Raw genomic sequence first — 14,474 nt, 5'->3', positions numbered from 1 at the left:
AAGGCTGAATGAGAATGGTTACCAGGGGTGAGGAACTTCAGTTATATGGAGAGATTAAAAAGTTGGGACTGCTCCTCCTTAAAACAAGTGAGGACTGAGAGGTGGATTACCAAAAATCATAAGATTACAGAGAGAACAGACAGAAATTGCTCTAACTGGTGGAAGGCTGAAAATAATCAATGTATAGGGCCACAGTAAACCAGTGAGGTTCATGAACTGGTCCCAAGATTTCAAAAAAGATTAAATACTGTGTCACTCATACCGAAATATCAAATATCAAAGGAGTCTCCCGCAGATTGCCAACAGCATCCACCCTACTCCAATATCAAAAGATCCAGAAATAAGGAGTGTCTTTTTTAATGCAATGAGTGGATTGGTTCGGGAAGGTACTGTTTGAAAGAGGCAGATTAAATTGTGGCTTCACAAAGTGAATTAGATCAGGACAAGGAGGAAAGATTTGGAGGATGACAGGGGAAGGGTCAGCGGGTTGGTCTAGTTTAAATGCTACTTCAGAGAACAGTCATGAACGTGATGGACCAAATGGCACCTCTGTATATGCTGTAACCAATATTATTTTATCATCATGGTTATCTTACAATTGCTCCTTAAATTCTTTCACTGGTACAATATGTTCTGTTTCAGAATCCTGTTTTGTACCTCAGGTATTAATTCACTGCTTTGATTCCTTATCTCTGCACGAGGAAGCTAAGGTTCAAATCCCACCTAACTTGGTACTACATCTTCACTTTTGCTGGGTCAAAATCCTGGAACTCTCTCCCTAATATCATGGAGGTTATACCTGTTCTAGGTAGACAGTACCTGTTCAAAAGGAAGCTCATCACCACCTTTTCAGGGTAATTAGGGATGGGCAATAAAATCTTGCCTTACCAACAATGCTCACATCCTACAAAATATTGCAAAACTATTGCGGGTTTCTATTTTAGATTACAATTCCTTAATCTTTTTGAGTTTATTCGCACTTTTATCTCTTTAAAGTCGCAGGGGTCTGTTCTTGAATAAGTCTAATTTTAAGCTCAAGCACACTGTAATGCATGTGGTTTTCAAGGTTATAGTCTACTATTTAATTATCAGGGAACACTGAGGTTCCTGACCAATGTCAGGCTCTGTCTTTAAGTAGCAGAAGAATTATGCACAATTCTCACACTATATCCAGTAAAATATTTACTTTCCTTTTAGGCTCTAAGCATCCCAATAACATCGCTGATAAATTGAAATATCCCTTAATCATGTATTTGATCCTTACATGCATCTTTTATTTGACCATAAAAATCAAACTAATCTAAGTAGCCTCTTTTATCTTCTAGCTTCCCTTTTATCTATTTAATCAGAATAAGCTGCATTATATATGCAATGGAGCTAAAGTCATAGGTCCTAGTTTACTCTATCAACATTTAGGGTGCAAAAATGTCTCAATCACAGTCCGAGTACCATAGTCCTCTATGTGGAGAATTCAAGATATACAAACCTCTGAGTGAAGTAAGACAGACCCCTTTTACTGGGCTTAAAACCTCCTGATCCAGGTTCTTCAGCCAGGGGAAAACAGCCTCTTAGAACACTTGATGAGACTGATGCTAAGAATTTTGTACATTTCAATCAGATTATTTTAAATTCGTCTAGTGCATTTTGGTAACACACTATTTCACTACAATATTTTACACTCAGAATTCAGAGTTACCATTGTTCTCTTGAGATGCTCATGTAACTGACCTGACTTTGCAGCTGTCTCTGATTCTGCTGAGAGGGTGTTCAGTAAGGACTGCAGCACTGGATAAGCCTCTTTCAGTGTTCGAAGAAGATTTAATGCAGTCTCAGTGCTGAGCAGTCGCTCTTCAATGACTTTGCTCAACAATTTAGCCATAGCGCCTCTTGCAGTCTCGCCCTGACAACACTCCACAATTACCTAAATATCAACATATTAACAGTAACTACATTTTTTGGTAGTAATAAGAAAATATTAAAATAGCACAAGGTCTGAACACTATACTCCTACTCTAACATACCTCAAATCATGTTTATTTAGGTGGAAACACTAACTGTTTGGTCATATTTTGAATGCAAAGGATATAGAGATGCATCGGTCAATAATGATAGCCCAAGTGGAAAAAGAATGAACAGGCTTTGGCTCCTCTATCTAGAAGAGGTGGCTGTGGGGCAGTCTCTTAGACGGGATGATAGGGTAGAAGTCGGGAAGGTGTTTCCACATACTTAAAGTCTGAACCTAAGAGCTGTAAATATAAGTAGTTATTTTTTAAACTATCAAATAAAATGTACAGAAGAAACTTCTTTACGCAGAGATTGCTTGGAATGTGGAATTCATTACTACATGATTGGAGGATGGGAAGTATCTGGATGCCTTACAGTGAAGCATATGAGGGAGCAGGGAATAGGAGGGCGTGTTGACAGTGAAATGATGTAGAGTGAGAGAAGAATTGTGTGACGTACACCACCAGCAGAGATCAAATAGTCAAAAGGTGTGTTTGTGTTGTAAATAAAAGCAATGAATTCAGGTTTTTATTTGCAACATTTGTTTAAAATGCTTGTTTACAATTATTTAATAGCATAATCATCGGGGGGGGGGGGCATGGTGGGGGCTCAGTAGTTAGCACTGCTGCCTCATAGCACCAGGGTCTCAGGTTCAATTCTAGGCACTGGCAACTGTCTGTGTCAAGTTTACATGTTCTCCCTCTGTATGCATGGATTACCTCTAGGTGCTCCAGTTTCCTTCCACAGTCCAAAGATGTGCAGGTTAGGTGGATTGGCCATGGTAAATTGCCCTATAATGTCTAGGGATGCACAGATCTAAGTGGGTTAGCTATGGTACTTGTAGAGTTATGGGGCTAGGGTGGAGGGCTGGGCCTGGGTAGATGCTCTTCAGAGAGTCAGTGCAGACCCTGAGCTGAATGGCTTCTTTCCACAATGTAGGGATTCGACGATTCTGACTTTATGATCCTATTGCCATTACATATTGTTCCTGCAACTCGTGATTTTGAGGTTTTGTGTTTATTTTACATCAAACTCACAAACGTGCTGATTTCTTGAAAAATGTTGTCTGCTACTGAGTGTGACCACTGAGCAAAATGGGCAAAACGGCCTTGGCAATATTCCATTTTTAATACATTAGTAATTTAATAACTCAGAACAACATCATGAACTGAAACCCACCAAATACATTAACAAGTTACAATAGAAAAGCTCACACATGCACAACATCATTTCAATAACACCTGCAAGAAAATGTTAAGCAAATGCAAACTCAGATGATGGTATATTTGTTCTACAGTGTGTACTACTGGACTAAGATTTGAGTCTATTCTCAGATCTATTTACGAGGAGCTAAATCTTTGTCAGCCAACTGGCTTCTGACTGTCATTTTGAAGGCTTCAGAAATTTTAGAAAAAGACACGCTGATGGATACCACAAAAACAGTGAGTGAGGTCAAATAGATTTAAGTGTACTCAGCAATGATACTTTTTTGTTTTGAACAGCACTGAAGCCACGTGAAAGGGAAATATTAAATTTATGCAAAGCAACATTTAGGCCAGAGTGAAAACATAACCTGCAACTTTTGGTATCTTAAGACCATAGATTCACTAGGATGATACACTGTCGTTATAAGGAGAGGCTTGAAATGCTGGACCACTCTCTTTAATGCAGGGAAAAATTACCACAGCCATAAGTTTTTACATCTGATAGATTTTGATTGCATGCATGGAAAAGATCTTATCTAATTGTTGAATTGCAACAAAGTCATGAATGAACATGGATAAAAGAGTGCAATGAGAGATTAGGAGAAAAACTTTGCAAGAGAAAATACATGAGGCAGACATAAATTGATCTTTGAATGATTCAATGGTAGAGAAAAGGGGAGATTATGGACCAGTGAGATATGCTTTAGATTGCTGTAGTAAAGAGCCTGTAATACTGTAGATTTCTGTATCTCGAAAGAGACAAGAACATCACTTTGATCTCGTCCCAGATTGCCAATGATGTAGAACTAGGTTGCCTTTCTTTTTCAATTGTGAAAATAAACATTTTAAAACTGAAAAATGACCTTTTTCTCCTGCTCGCTGAAAACCATTTCTTCAGCAGACTCCAGGCAGTCCAATAAAGGGCTCAAATCCGTCACACATTGCAGAACCTCCTCTTTGTGTAAGTAAAGGTTGAGCAAAAAATCTTCACTATCAATACGACCTAAATATTAGAAACAACCAATCCATCAGCTCCAAACAAAATAATATACAGAAACCAACCTCTGAATAAACAAGGCTCAAGTAAAAGATGAAATGAGTCCTTCACACTAAATTGAAGACAATATTATTTATGAAAAAGTCTCTAGCTGAAACATTAACTCTTGCTTTTCTCTCTCAGATACTGACAAATCTATACAGTACTTCCAGCATTTTCTTATTTCAGATTTTCAGCATCCACAATAACTGGCTTTCTTCTTCATCTCTCTACCTCAAAATACTTCAAATTGATTCGCTAAACCATTGACATTTGTTAGATATGGCCTACGAATAACAAATTATTTGAAATTTTGCCTACTTTTTAGATATACAGCTTACACTTTATCACTGTATAGCAAAGAGCAAGTAAAACCTACATTTTTTTTGAGATCTAAATCCATATACAAACTCCAGCTTGAGGTAGTTCTCTTCCCTCAGAATCAAAGTTGTGGAGACAAATTTCACTCCAGAAACTTGAACACAACATCTAGCTGCCACTCCTAACTGAGGAACTGCTGCACTATCTGGGATACGGACTTTCAGATAAAACAAACTGAACGCATGGCAATATCCTCTCAGCTGAGCAGAAAAGATCCCACGGCAATGCAACTAAGGGCAATATTTATCCCTTAATCAATACAGAATCATAGAAAGTCAGGAAGTCCTACAGCACAGAGACAGGCCCTTTGGCCCAAACTGGTCCATGATGACCAAAATATCTATCTATGCTAACCCCATTTCCCTGCGCTTGGCCCAAAGCCTTCTAATCCTTTCCTATGCACATATTTGTCCAACTGCCTTTTAAATGTCATTAATGTAGCCAACTCAACCACTTCTGCTGGTAGTTCATTCCAAATGTATACCACCTGCTGTGTAAAAAATATGTCCCCTCAGGTTCCCTTTTATTCTTTCCCCTCTAACCTTAAACTGATGCCCTCTGGACCTCAATTCCCAACTCTGGGAAAAAGACTGAGTGCATTCACCCTATCCATTCCTCTCGTGACCTTATACACTTCTATAAAGGTCCCTTTTCCCTAATATCTCCAACAGTTTATCTGGTCATTATCACATTGCTGTTTTGTGAACTGAGCCATGCACAAAATTCGTTGATGCATATCCTACATTACAGTAATGAATGTACTTTAAAAGTTTTTAATAAACTTTAAAGCACTTTGGACTAAACTGAAGTTGTGAAAGACAGTATGAAAATTTCAGTATTTTTCCCTTCAGCTTTTGCATAAACAATCTATCTTCAAGCATATAGAGCAAAAAAATATAGTTATACCTGCAAAATGAAAGCTTGATCAATTTTAAAATTCTCACCCTTTCTTTCAAATATTCCTGTTTTCTTACCTGTTCCTACTGCTAACTCGACACCCCTCAGAGATTTCTGCCCTGCTCCAATTCTGGCCTCCAGCACATTGCTCAAGCTAATCAATTGGTGCAATACCTTTAACTATAAAGATGCAAAGCTCTGGAATTCCCATCTTAAATCTCTCTGCCTCCCTATTCTCTTTGCCCTTAAAGTTCTCCCTATAAACAACCTCCTCAAGCAAGCATTAGTCGCCGCCCTGACATCTTGTGGAGTTCAATTTCAAATTATGCAAATAACTATCCTGAGGAGGATTTGGGACTTGTCAATATTATAAGAAGTCCTATATAAATTTAAGTTGTTGTTCGTTTGAAGAGCATGACTATTAACAGACCAGAGGGCGTAGAAGGATGGGTTTAGTAAATTTGTAAGTAAGGTCGGTGGAGTTGTGGATAGTGACGAAGGATGTTGCAGGTTACAGACGGACATAGATAAGCTGAAGAACTGGGCTGAGAGGTGGCAAATGGAGTTTAATGTGGAAAAGTGTGAGGTGATTCACTTTGGAAGGACCAACAGGAATAGAGAGTACTGGGCTAATGGTAAGATTCTCGGTAATGTCGATGTGCAGAGAGATCTCAGTGTCCATGTACATAGATCCCTGAAAGGTTGATAGGGTTGTTAAGGAGGCATATGGTGTGTTAGCTTTTATTGGATTGAGTTTCAGAGCCATGAGGTCATACTGCAGCTGTACAAAACTTTGGTGCGGCTACATTTGGAGTATTGTATATAGTTCTGATCACTGCATTATAGGAAGGATGTGGAAGCTTTGGAAAGGGTGCAGAGGAGATTTACTAGGATATTGACTGGTATGGAGGGAAGGTCTTATGAGGAAAGGCTGAGGGAGTTGAGGCTGTTTTCGTAAGTGAGAAGGAGGTTGAGAGGTGACTTAATTGAGACATAAGATAATCAGAGGGTAAGATAGCTTTAAATTGAGGGGTGATAGATATAGGACACATGTCAGAGGTAGTTTCTTTAATCAAAGTAGTAGGGGCATGGAATGCATTGCCTGCACAGTAGTAGACTCGCCAACTTTAAAAGCGTTTAAATGGTCATTGGATAAACATATGGATGAAAATGGAATAATGTAGGATAGATATGCTTCAGATTGCTTCTACAGGTAGGTGCAACATTGACGGCTGAAGGGCCTATACTGCGCTGTAATGTTCTATGTAATAAGATATATAATTTGACAAATTAAGAGTTGGAGTGCATTCTCACACAGCAATGCCTCAACATTATTACAGTCATATAGTTATTCCTCAAAGTTTTTCCCTTTCTGGTTGATTATCTGCAACTAAAAAGCTGAAAAATAAACCTTTTTGTTACAGGTTCCTGTCTCACTTGGGCAATCTCTCTTCAGGACAATCCATATCCAAAAACTGCTCTGAAAATTCCACTTGCATTTTGATAAATGCACCCAGCAGGTGAAACAAACTGTAAAATTCAAATTAAATCAACTTTCTAAACGAAACACCTTCAACATTCTTTAATACAAGTCAATTTGCCTTACCTCCCAATTTTAACAGATCGTTTTAAAAGAATTCCAGGTGCTGGATCCACGTTTTTGTCAAAATCTACTGTTCTTCCTTGGGCCTCACCCTATCTGTGTATCAGGCTTTGTTGAAATGTGTCCATTAGTTTTTGTGATATACTGCTTATAGACAGAGACTGGCAAAGAGGGGCAACAACTTTACAACAGCCACTGCTAGTGGCAGAGAAAATAAAATGGATTTTGAAATTTACTCATTTTTAAGTTATACAGGAAAATTAAAAATGCAATGACTATTAATACTTAGAATTTTCTAATAGATAAACAATATATAGTCCTTTACCTTTTATTACAGATCATCTTTGCTGCTGCCTGGTTGTCTGCAAGTAATACATCCCAAAAACTAATTTTAATAAAACTTGGTACACAGGACCAAGGGAGACCATATGCAAAGATACAGATCCAAATCCTGAAGGTTTTTTTTAAGAAAGAATGTTATAGACTGTCTCAATGTGGGATAATTTGTCAAAGAGTTACCAAAATATGAGCAGAGCTTTCGGGCGGCACTGGCACAGTGGTTAGCACTGCTGCCTCACAGCACCAGGGACCTGGGTTCAATTCCAGCCTCAGGCAACTGTCTGTGTGGAGTTTGCACATTCTCCCTGTGTCGGTTTCCTCCGGGTGCTCCGGTTTCCTACCACAGTCCAAAGATGTGCATGTTAGGTGAATTGGCCATGCTAAATTGACTGTAGTGATAGGTGAAGGGGTAAATGTAGGGGAATGGGTCTGGATGGGTTGCTCTTCGAAGGGTCGGTGTGGCCTGTTTCCACACTGTAAGTAAGTAGTCAAGTAAGTAAGTAAACAGGTGTTGAAATGATTGGCCTGAAGCCATTCCACAGTGAAATGGAATTAAAAATATTATTTTGTTCACTTTCTCAAGAGCAATTAGGGGTGAGCAAAAATGTTGGTGGAGTCAGCAACATCTGCACTGAGTGATTTTTTTTGAGAAGTTACAAAGCATCAAGGCAGGGAAAAGCGTCAAGGAAGATGTGCGTTATTGTAATACTGTTACCACAAAGTGAAAGTGTACACTGAGTATCTTCTTCACCTGTTCAAAAATATTTTTATATACTGTATAATATGCAAAATATAAGAACTATGCTCCCAATTATAGCACTTTTAAAAATTCATTCATGGGTTGTGGGCATTGCTGCATTATTGCCCATTTCTAACTGCCCAAAGGACAGTTTTAGATTCAACTATATTGCTGTTGGCCTGGAATCACATGTACTAGGTAAGAATACTGCTTTCTTTCCCTAAAAGATATGAATGAATCAGATGGGTTATTCTTACAATCTTCATCAGTTTTATGGTCATCGTGAAATTCTTAATTCCAGATTTTTAATTGGATCCAAATTCCACCATCTGTCATGGCCAGATTCAGAACTAGGTTCCTGGATCATCACTGGAGGCTCTGGAGGTCTAGTGATAATACTGCTCTGCAGATGTCTCCCAATACATGACAAAAGAAAAGAGAGGTGGGCAGGGTATAGAAATCTTCCCAAAAGACTTTAATGATCAAATATATGCTCATTTCAAATAGAAAGAAACCATCATTTACATATTTATCTGCTAATCCACTCTGTGCAGGATCTGCTAAGAGGGTTTAAACATTTGAACTACCACCCAATATCTCTTTGTTTAGTCTGCATTACCTCCAGTTGACAATCGAGATTTTATTGCTTCAGTACTAATTGAAACAAAAGAAAAGATGTGCAATAATTCCACTTATCTGAAATAACTAAAAAAAAAATCTGTCTCAGAATTGCACTATAGTCAGACAAATTCTGGCTACAAAAATGAAATCTGTAGAACAGCAAAATTATGATAATTTAGCTTTGCTAATTTTATTCTATAATATTAATTGTAATTGATAGAATAAAGCAGTTTTCAAATAATAATTAGTACATTGCCCACAGCTGCCTCACAGCGCCAGAGACCTGGGTTCAATTCCCGACTCAGGCGACTGACTGTGTGGAGTTTGCACATTCTCCCTGTGTCTGCGTGGGTTTCCTCCGGGTGCTCCGGTTTCCTCCCACAGTCCAAAAATGTGCAGGTCAGGTGAATTGGCCATGCTAAATTGCCCGTAGTGTTAGGTAAGGGGGTAAATGTAGGGGAATGGGTGGGTTGCGCTTCGGTGGGTCGGTGTGGACTTGTTGGGCCGAAGGGCCTGTTTCCACACTGTAAGTAATCTAATCTAATCTAATTCTCTTCAGAAGTGCTCTTGATGCAGTCGAGAATATAAACGAAAAACAGAACAACAGTACCACTTATTGACAGCAACCTGTAACTACAGAATACTAGCTCCTCTTTACAAATGGGTTCCTGTGAAAAGTTGATTGCACAGACAAGCTTGATCTTGAGAAATGTCAAAATTCCTAAGAGGATGCCTTTTTCTTTTAAAATGGCTACTATCTTTTTTTTAAGCATAATGAACAGTAGAAAAATAGACTTGAATGATTGACTCTTTGGTGTTAAGCAGTGTTGAGCAATGTTGTTAAAACTTCAATACCTTAACCATGTCATCAAGTAAGCAAAAACAAAATAAAACTAAAGTAGCTCAAAAACAGCCAACGCTGGGTGGTACTGGAAGAAAAAACCAATTATTTTCACACAATCTCTTCAGTGACATGATTAGGTGAATTTATACTGGGTCTACATAAATGGAAACAATCACAGGAAATATGCCTGCTAATTCGGATTTGGGCTAAAGTGAGAGTTCAGATAAAACAAGCCACCTTTCTTGGCAACTTCATGGCAAGGCTCCTGGTGATATTAACGTATAATAGCTGGACAGTTACTACGTGGCAAGCAAATCCTTCAATCACCTCAACAGTGATAGCCAGCTCAAACAGCAGCTCCACATTGGGCATAGTCAGCAGTTGCACTGGACTGACCTAGGAAGGTGCCCATATTGAATGAAGCAGGGATTCTTGCTTCCCACTGAGAGTCAGCTCTGACAAGAGTCTTTTTAGGTGCAATGGATAGATAATTGTCCAGATATCAGTCAAGGAATTGCTGCTTGTAGACAGTATGGTGCATCGGGCTAAAATGGAATTTTAGGATGAGGGTGTAGGGTGTGGCATTGTATGGAGATTGAATGAGGTTATAGATCTGGAGAGGTGCTTGGGAAGATCGTGTGATTTGGAATGGGGATGGAAGAGGAAAATGGAGAGATTACGGCACTTGAAGTATTATAATTTAACATAAATGTCTTACGAATCTCTCAGTTTCAAAATAAGGAATTTTGATAGAGTAGACAGGAGAAAATTCTTTTTTTTTTGAGTGAATGGAGGGTAACTGACCAGGCAAGACAGATTTCAGATAATTAGCTTAAAAAAATGAGGATTTTTTTAAAATGCAAGTTTTGAAATCTTTAATTCTCTGTGAATGGGAAATGGAAGCAGATTGACTGGAAACTATCCTTCAAAGATATATACTTAAAAGAGAAAGATTCGCACAGCCGTGAAGAAAGTACAGGGTTTTAATACTAATTCAATAGCTCTATGAGCCTGCCCAGGTACAATGGGCTGACAGTAGCAGTGATGGCTCTATTTCCTTCAGGCAACATCCACACACTGACAACTATGGAAATCTGCAGCAAAATGCATTTTTGGAGAGAACTGTCAAAGTCATAGCACTCTTTCTAATATGTATAAACTTGATTTTGGGGTGCTTGCTCTCCCCCAGAGGAACCCTTATCAAACAGCATTTATATTTTGTCCACCCTGTTCCGATTCAGAAACATTTGGCGAATATGAACTTTTAATCTTGGCAGGTCACAATACATATTTTACAACTGCTCAAACCCAGTATCATAAAAAGATAGGCATCTTTTGCTATCTAAAATATATTAAGCTTTTCATTCTTGGGACAATACTTGTGAATCTCGTCTGAACACACTCCAAGGCCAGTACATCCTTCCTGAAATATGTGGCCCGAGATATATGCTCACAACACTCCAAATGTGGTCCGACCAGAACCTTATTGAGCCTCAGAAGTGCATCCTGCTTTTACATTCAAGTCCTCTCAAAATAAATGTCATCATTGCCTATGCCTTCCTAACTACTGACTCATCAGCAAGTTTTCCTGAGAGAATCCTGGACAAGAACTCCTAAGTCTCTTTGCACATCAGACTTCTGAATTTTCTCCCCATTTAGAAAATAGATCGTCCCTCTGTTCTTCCTACCAAAGCACATGACCTCACACTTTCCCAAGTTGTACTCCACCTGCCACTTCTTTGTCCACTCTCCTAACCTGCCCAAATCCTTCTGCAGTCTCCCTGCCTCTTCAATGCTACGTTTCCCTCTATCTATCATTGTATCACCTGTAAACTTCCTTCATTGAGGTCATTAATGTATAAAGTGAAAAGTTGTGGTGCCAACACTGAGACTTCATTTTCCAACAGCCCAAAGTCCACTTATGCCTCTTTTTTGCTCTTTATATATTGAAAGAAACTCTGACAGTCTTCCTTTATATTACTGGCTAGTCAACCCTCATATTTAATCTTCTCCCTCCTCATTTCTTCGTTTGTTGCCCTCTGTTGGTCTTTGTAAGCTACCCAATCCTCTGGTTTCCCACTGCCCTTCGCCACATTATGCGCTCTTTTGTTTTTATGCTATCCCTGCCTTCCCTAGTCAGCATGGTTGTTTCATCCTCTTTGTATCGTGCTTCTTTTGCCTCAGGAAGAATCTCTGCTGTGTCTCCTGAATTATTCCCAGAAACTCCAGCCATTGCTGTTCCACAGTCTTTCCTGCTAGGCTCCTCTCCCAGTCAATTCTACCAGTTCCTCACTCATGCCTCTGTATTAGCCTTTATTCAGCTGTAATAGAATCATAAGTAATTGTATCTTCTTCTTCTCAAATTTCAAAATGAAGACAATCATATTATAATCACTGCCTCCTAAGGGTTTCTGCACCTTACGTTCCCTTATCAAGTATGCCTCATTGCACAATACTAATTGCCTGTTCCCTCGTGGGCTCCACCACAAGCTACTCTAAAAAGCCATCTCGTAGATATTCCACAAATACCTTTTCTTGTAAACTATTACCAACCTGATTTTCCCAGTCCACCTGCATATTGAAATCCCCCACGATCACTGTAACTTTGCCTTTCTAACATGTCTTTTCTATCTTCTGGTGTATCTTGCGCCCCAGCTCCTGACTACTATTTGGATGCCAGTACATAACTCAAACTATGATTTTTTTTAATCTTTGAGGTTCCTCAATTCTGCCCACACAGATTCTACACCATCTAACCCTACTGCATTTCTTACTATTGATTTAATTTCATTTCATACTCCCTCTGCCCACTTGCATAATGTTTGATAGGATGTATATCCTTGAATATTCAGCTCCCAATCCTGATCCCCTTGCAGCCATGTCTCCGTGATGCCCACCAGGTCATACCTGCCAGTTTCGATCTGCGCATAAGCTCATTTATCTTATTCCTTATGCTGCATGCATTCAGGCATAACTCCTTCAGTCCCATATTAACTATCCCTCTTCTCATAGTCATTCCTTTGTCCAATGTGCTTGAAGTTTGATAGAGTAATAGAGTCATAGAGATGTTCAGCATGGAAACAGACCCTTCGGTCCAACCCGTGCATGCCGACCAGCTATCCCAACCCAATCTAGTCCCAGCACCTAGCCCATATCCCTCCAAACCCTTCCTATTCATATACCCATCCAAATGCCTCTTAACATGTTGCAATTGTACTAGCCTCCACCACTTCCTCTTTGTGTTTGAGCTGGAGATTTTAATAACCTCTCCCAAGTTCTGCACTCTTACCTCCTTTAATTCGGGTTTTCTACTTTCCCCTATAACTGAACCCCCCCAAACCCCCATTTAGTTTCAAGTCCTATACACGGCCCTACTAATGTGATTCGCAGAGAGACCTCACAGTTCAAGTGCATAATTCTTTGAAGGTGCCAGATGAGCTGAAACTATTATTAGGGCTTATAACCCCTTGGGTTCATAAATGGAGGTATAGAGTATAAAAGCAAAAAGTGATGCTACACCTCTATAAAGCACTGGTCAGACCACATTTGGAGTATTGTGTTCAGTTCTGCTTTTGATGATAATCCTCAACCATACTGGGTGAAAGGCTTCCGGAAATGTTTCCCCTGTAAAACAGAAGGCCCCTAATCAGGAATTTCCAGAACAGAATTTATCCAAATGCACAAGTATGTTTTGTCTACCTGGGTCAGAAATAGGGTTTCCAGCTCTAATCAGACTTTCTGGACTAATGTGTCTTTGGAATAAACCTTACATGAGTTACACTTAAAACAAAAGTTGAGTAATGCAACAGCTCCAAAGTAACATGCTAATCTACTGGCTAGTGCAGAACCATTATGCCGACTGAACATTGCTGATGAAAGCACTCACCAGTTTCTATTAAACGTTCTATGGGCAGGTTTCGGTTTAAGTTCTGAAGCACAGTTTGTAGCTTGGGGTAAGCTTCTTTGCTCCGTTCAAGCACAAACAACAGGGTATCCAGTTGCAAAGTCTTTTCTTCTATGACTTTATCCAATAATCTGCAGAAAACTTCACTGCTTTCTGCTTCTTTACAGCAGTCGAGGAATACCTGAGGCAGAACATGGAAGTTCGACACAAGTTACACTTAGTCCATACTATGACTTATCTCACTCACTATTTATACTGTTGTAAATTTATATACAGGTAAAGTAGTCTACATTTGCACAGATGTAGCATGCATCTGGAGACCGAGTGGCACACCTCTAATGATAGAAATATTTACTTCACAATATACCCTGACTTTACCAGCCTCACATTGGAAATTATTCCATTCTTCAATCAAGGGAATGAGTGGAAGAAGCACATTTCATCAGGAAACAGCAACTAAGACTAAGACAAAGGTTAAAAAAAGTATCACTATTGAGGGATGAGGGAGGGTCGTAGTGAGGAAAAATGGCAGGGCAGGAGACATTTAAGAGGGGGCAGGTATTAGAGGTGTCAGTGGCCTGAAAAACAGGCAAGTCTCAAGGCTCAGATGAAACGTATCCAAGGCTGCTGGGGGAGGTAAGGGAGGAGATTGCAGAGGCCTCTGACATTCGGTAAAGATCCTCTATGGGGACAAAACAGAAAGGACTGGAGGATACAGTCAGTTCTGCTATAATGCAGTAGTTCTATTCTCATGCAATCCTGTGTCATAGGAAATTCATGTAATAGCAGCACCGTTTAAACTAATGAAGCTGGAATTGCATTATAACCAATACACACTTTAAAACTTCACAACTTAGAAACAGTGTCTCCAATTCGTCAATCATGTTATAGTGAAGTTGTG

General features: G+C 39.3%; 1 protein-coding gene across 1 annotated transcript in view; it reads right to left on the bottom strand.

Annotated features, from left to right (window-relative positions):
- zbtb40 (zinc finger and BTB domain containing 40) overlaps positions 1 to 14,474 on the bottom strand; it is a 105,467-nt gene that overhangs the window by 79,197 nt on the left and 11,796 nt on the right. The window contains exons 4-6 of the mRNA XM_043675396.1: positions 13,556 to 13,754; positions 4,073 to 4,212; positions 1,729 to 1,921 (exon numbers count right to left, since the gene is read on the bottom strand). Of these exons, the coding sequence (XP_043531331.1) occupies positions 1,729 to 1,921; positions 4,073 to 4,212; positions 13,556 to 13,754 (532 nt within the window). The remainder of the gene's footprint in view (positions 1 to 1,728; positions 1,922 to 4,072; positions 4,213 to 13,555; positions 13,755 to 14,474) is intronic.

This window comes from Chiloscyllium plagiosum, chromosome 34 (assembly GCF_004010195.1).
Source record: "Chiloscyllium plagiosum isolate BGI_BamShark_2017 chromosome 34, ASM401019v2, whole genome shotgun sequence".
NCBI classification, from domain to species: Eukaryota; Metazoa; Chordata; class Chondrichthyes; order Orectolobiformes; family Hemiscylliidae; genus Chiloscyllium; species Chiloscyllium plagiosum.
The sequence above is the reverse complement of the archived record's forward strand: the minus strand, read 5'-3'. Positions and strand labels throughout refer to the sequence as shown.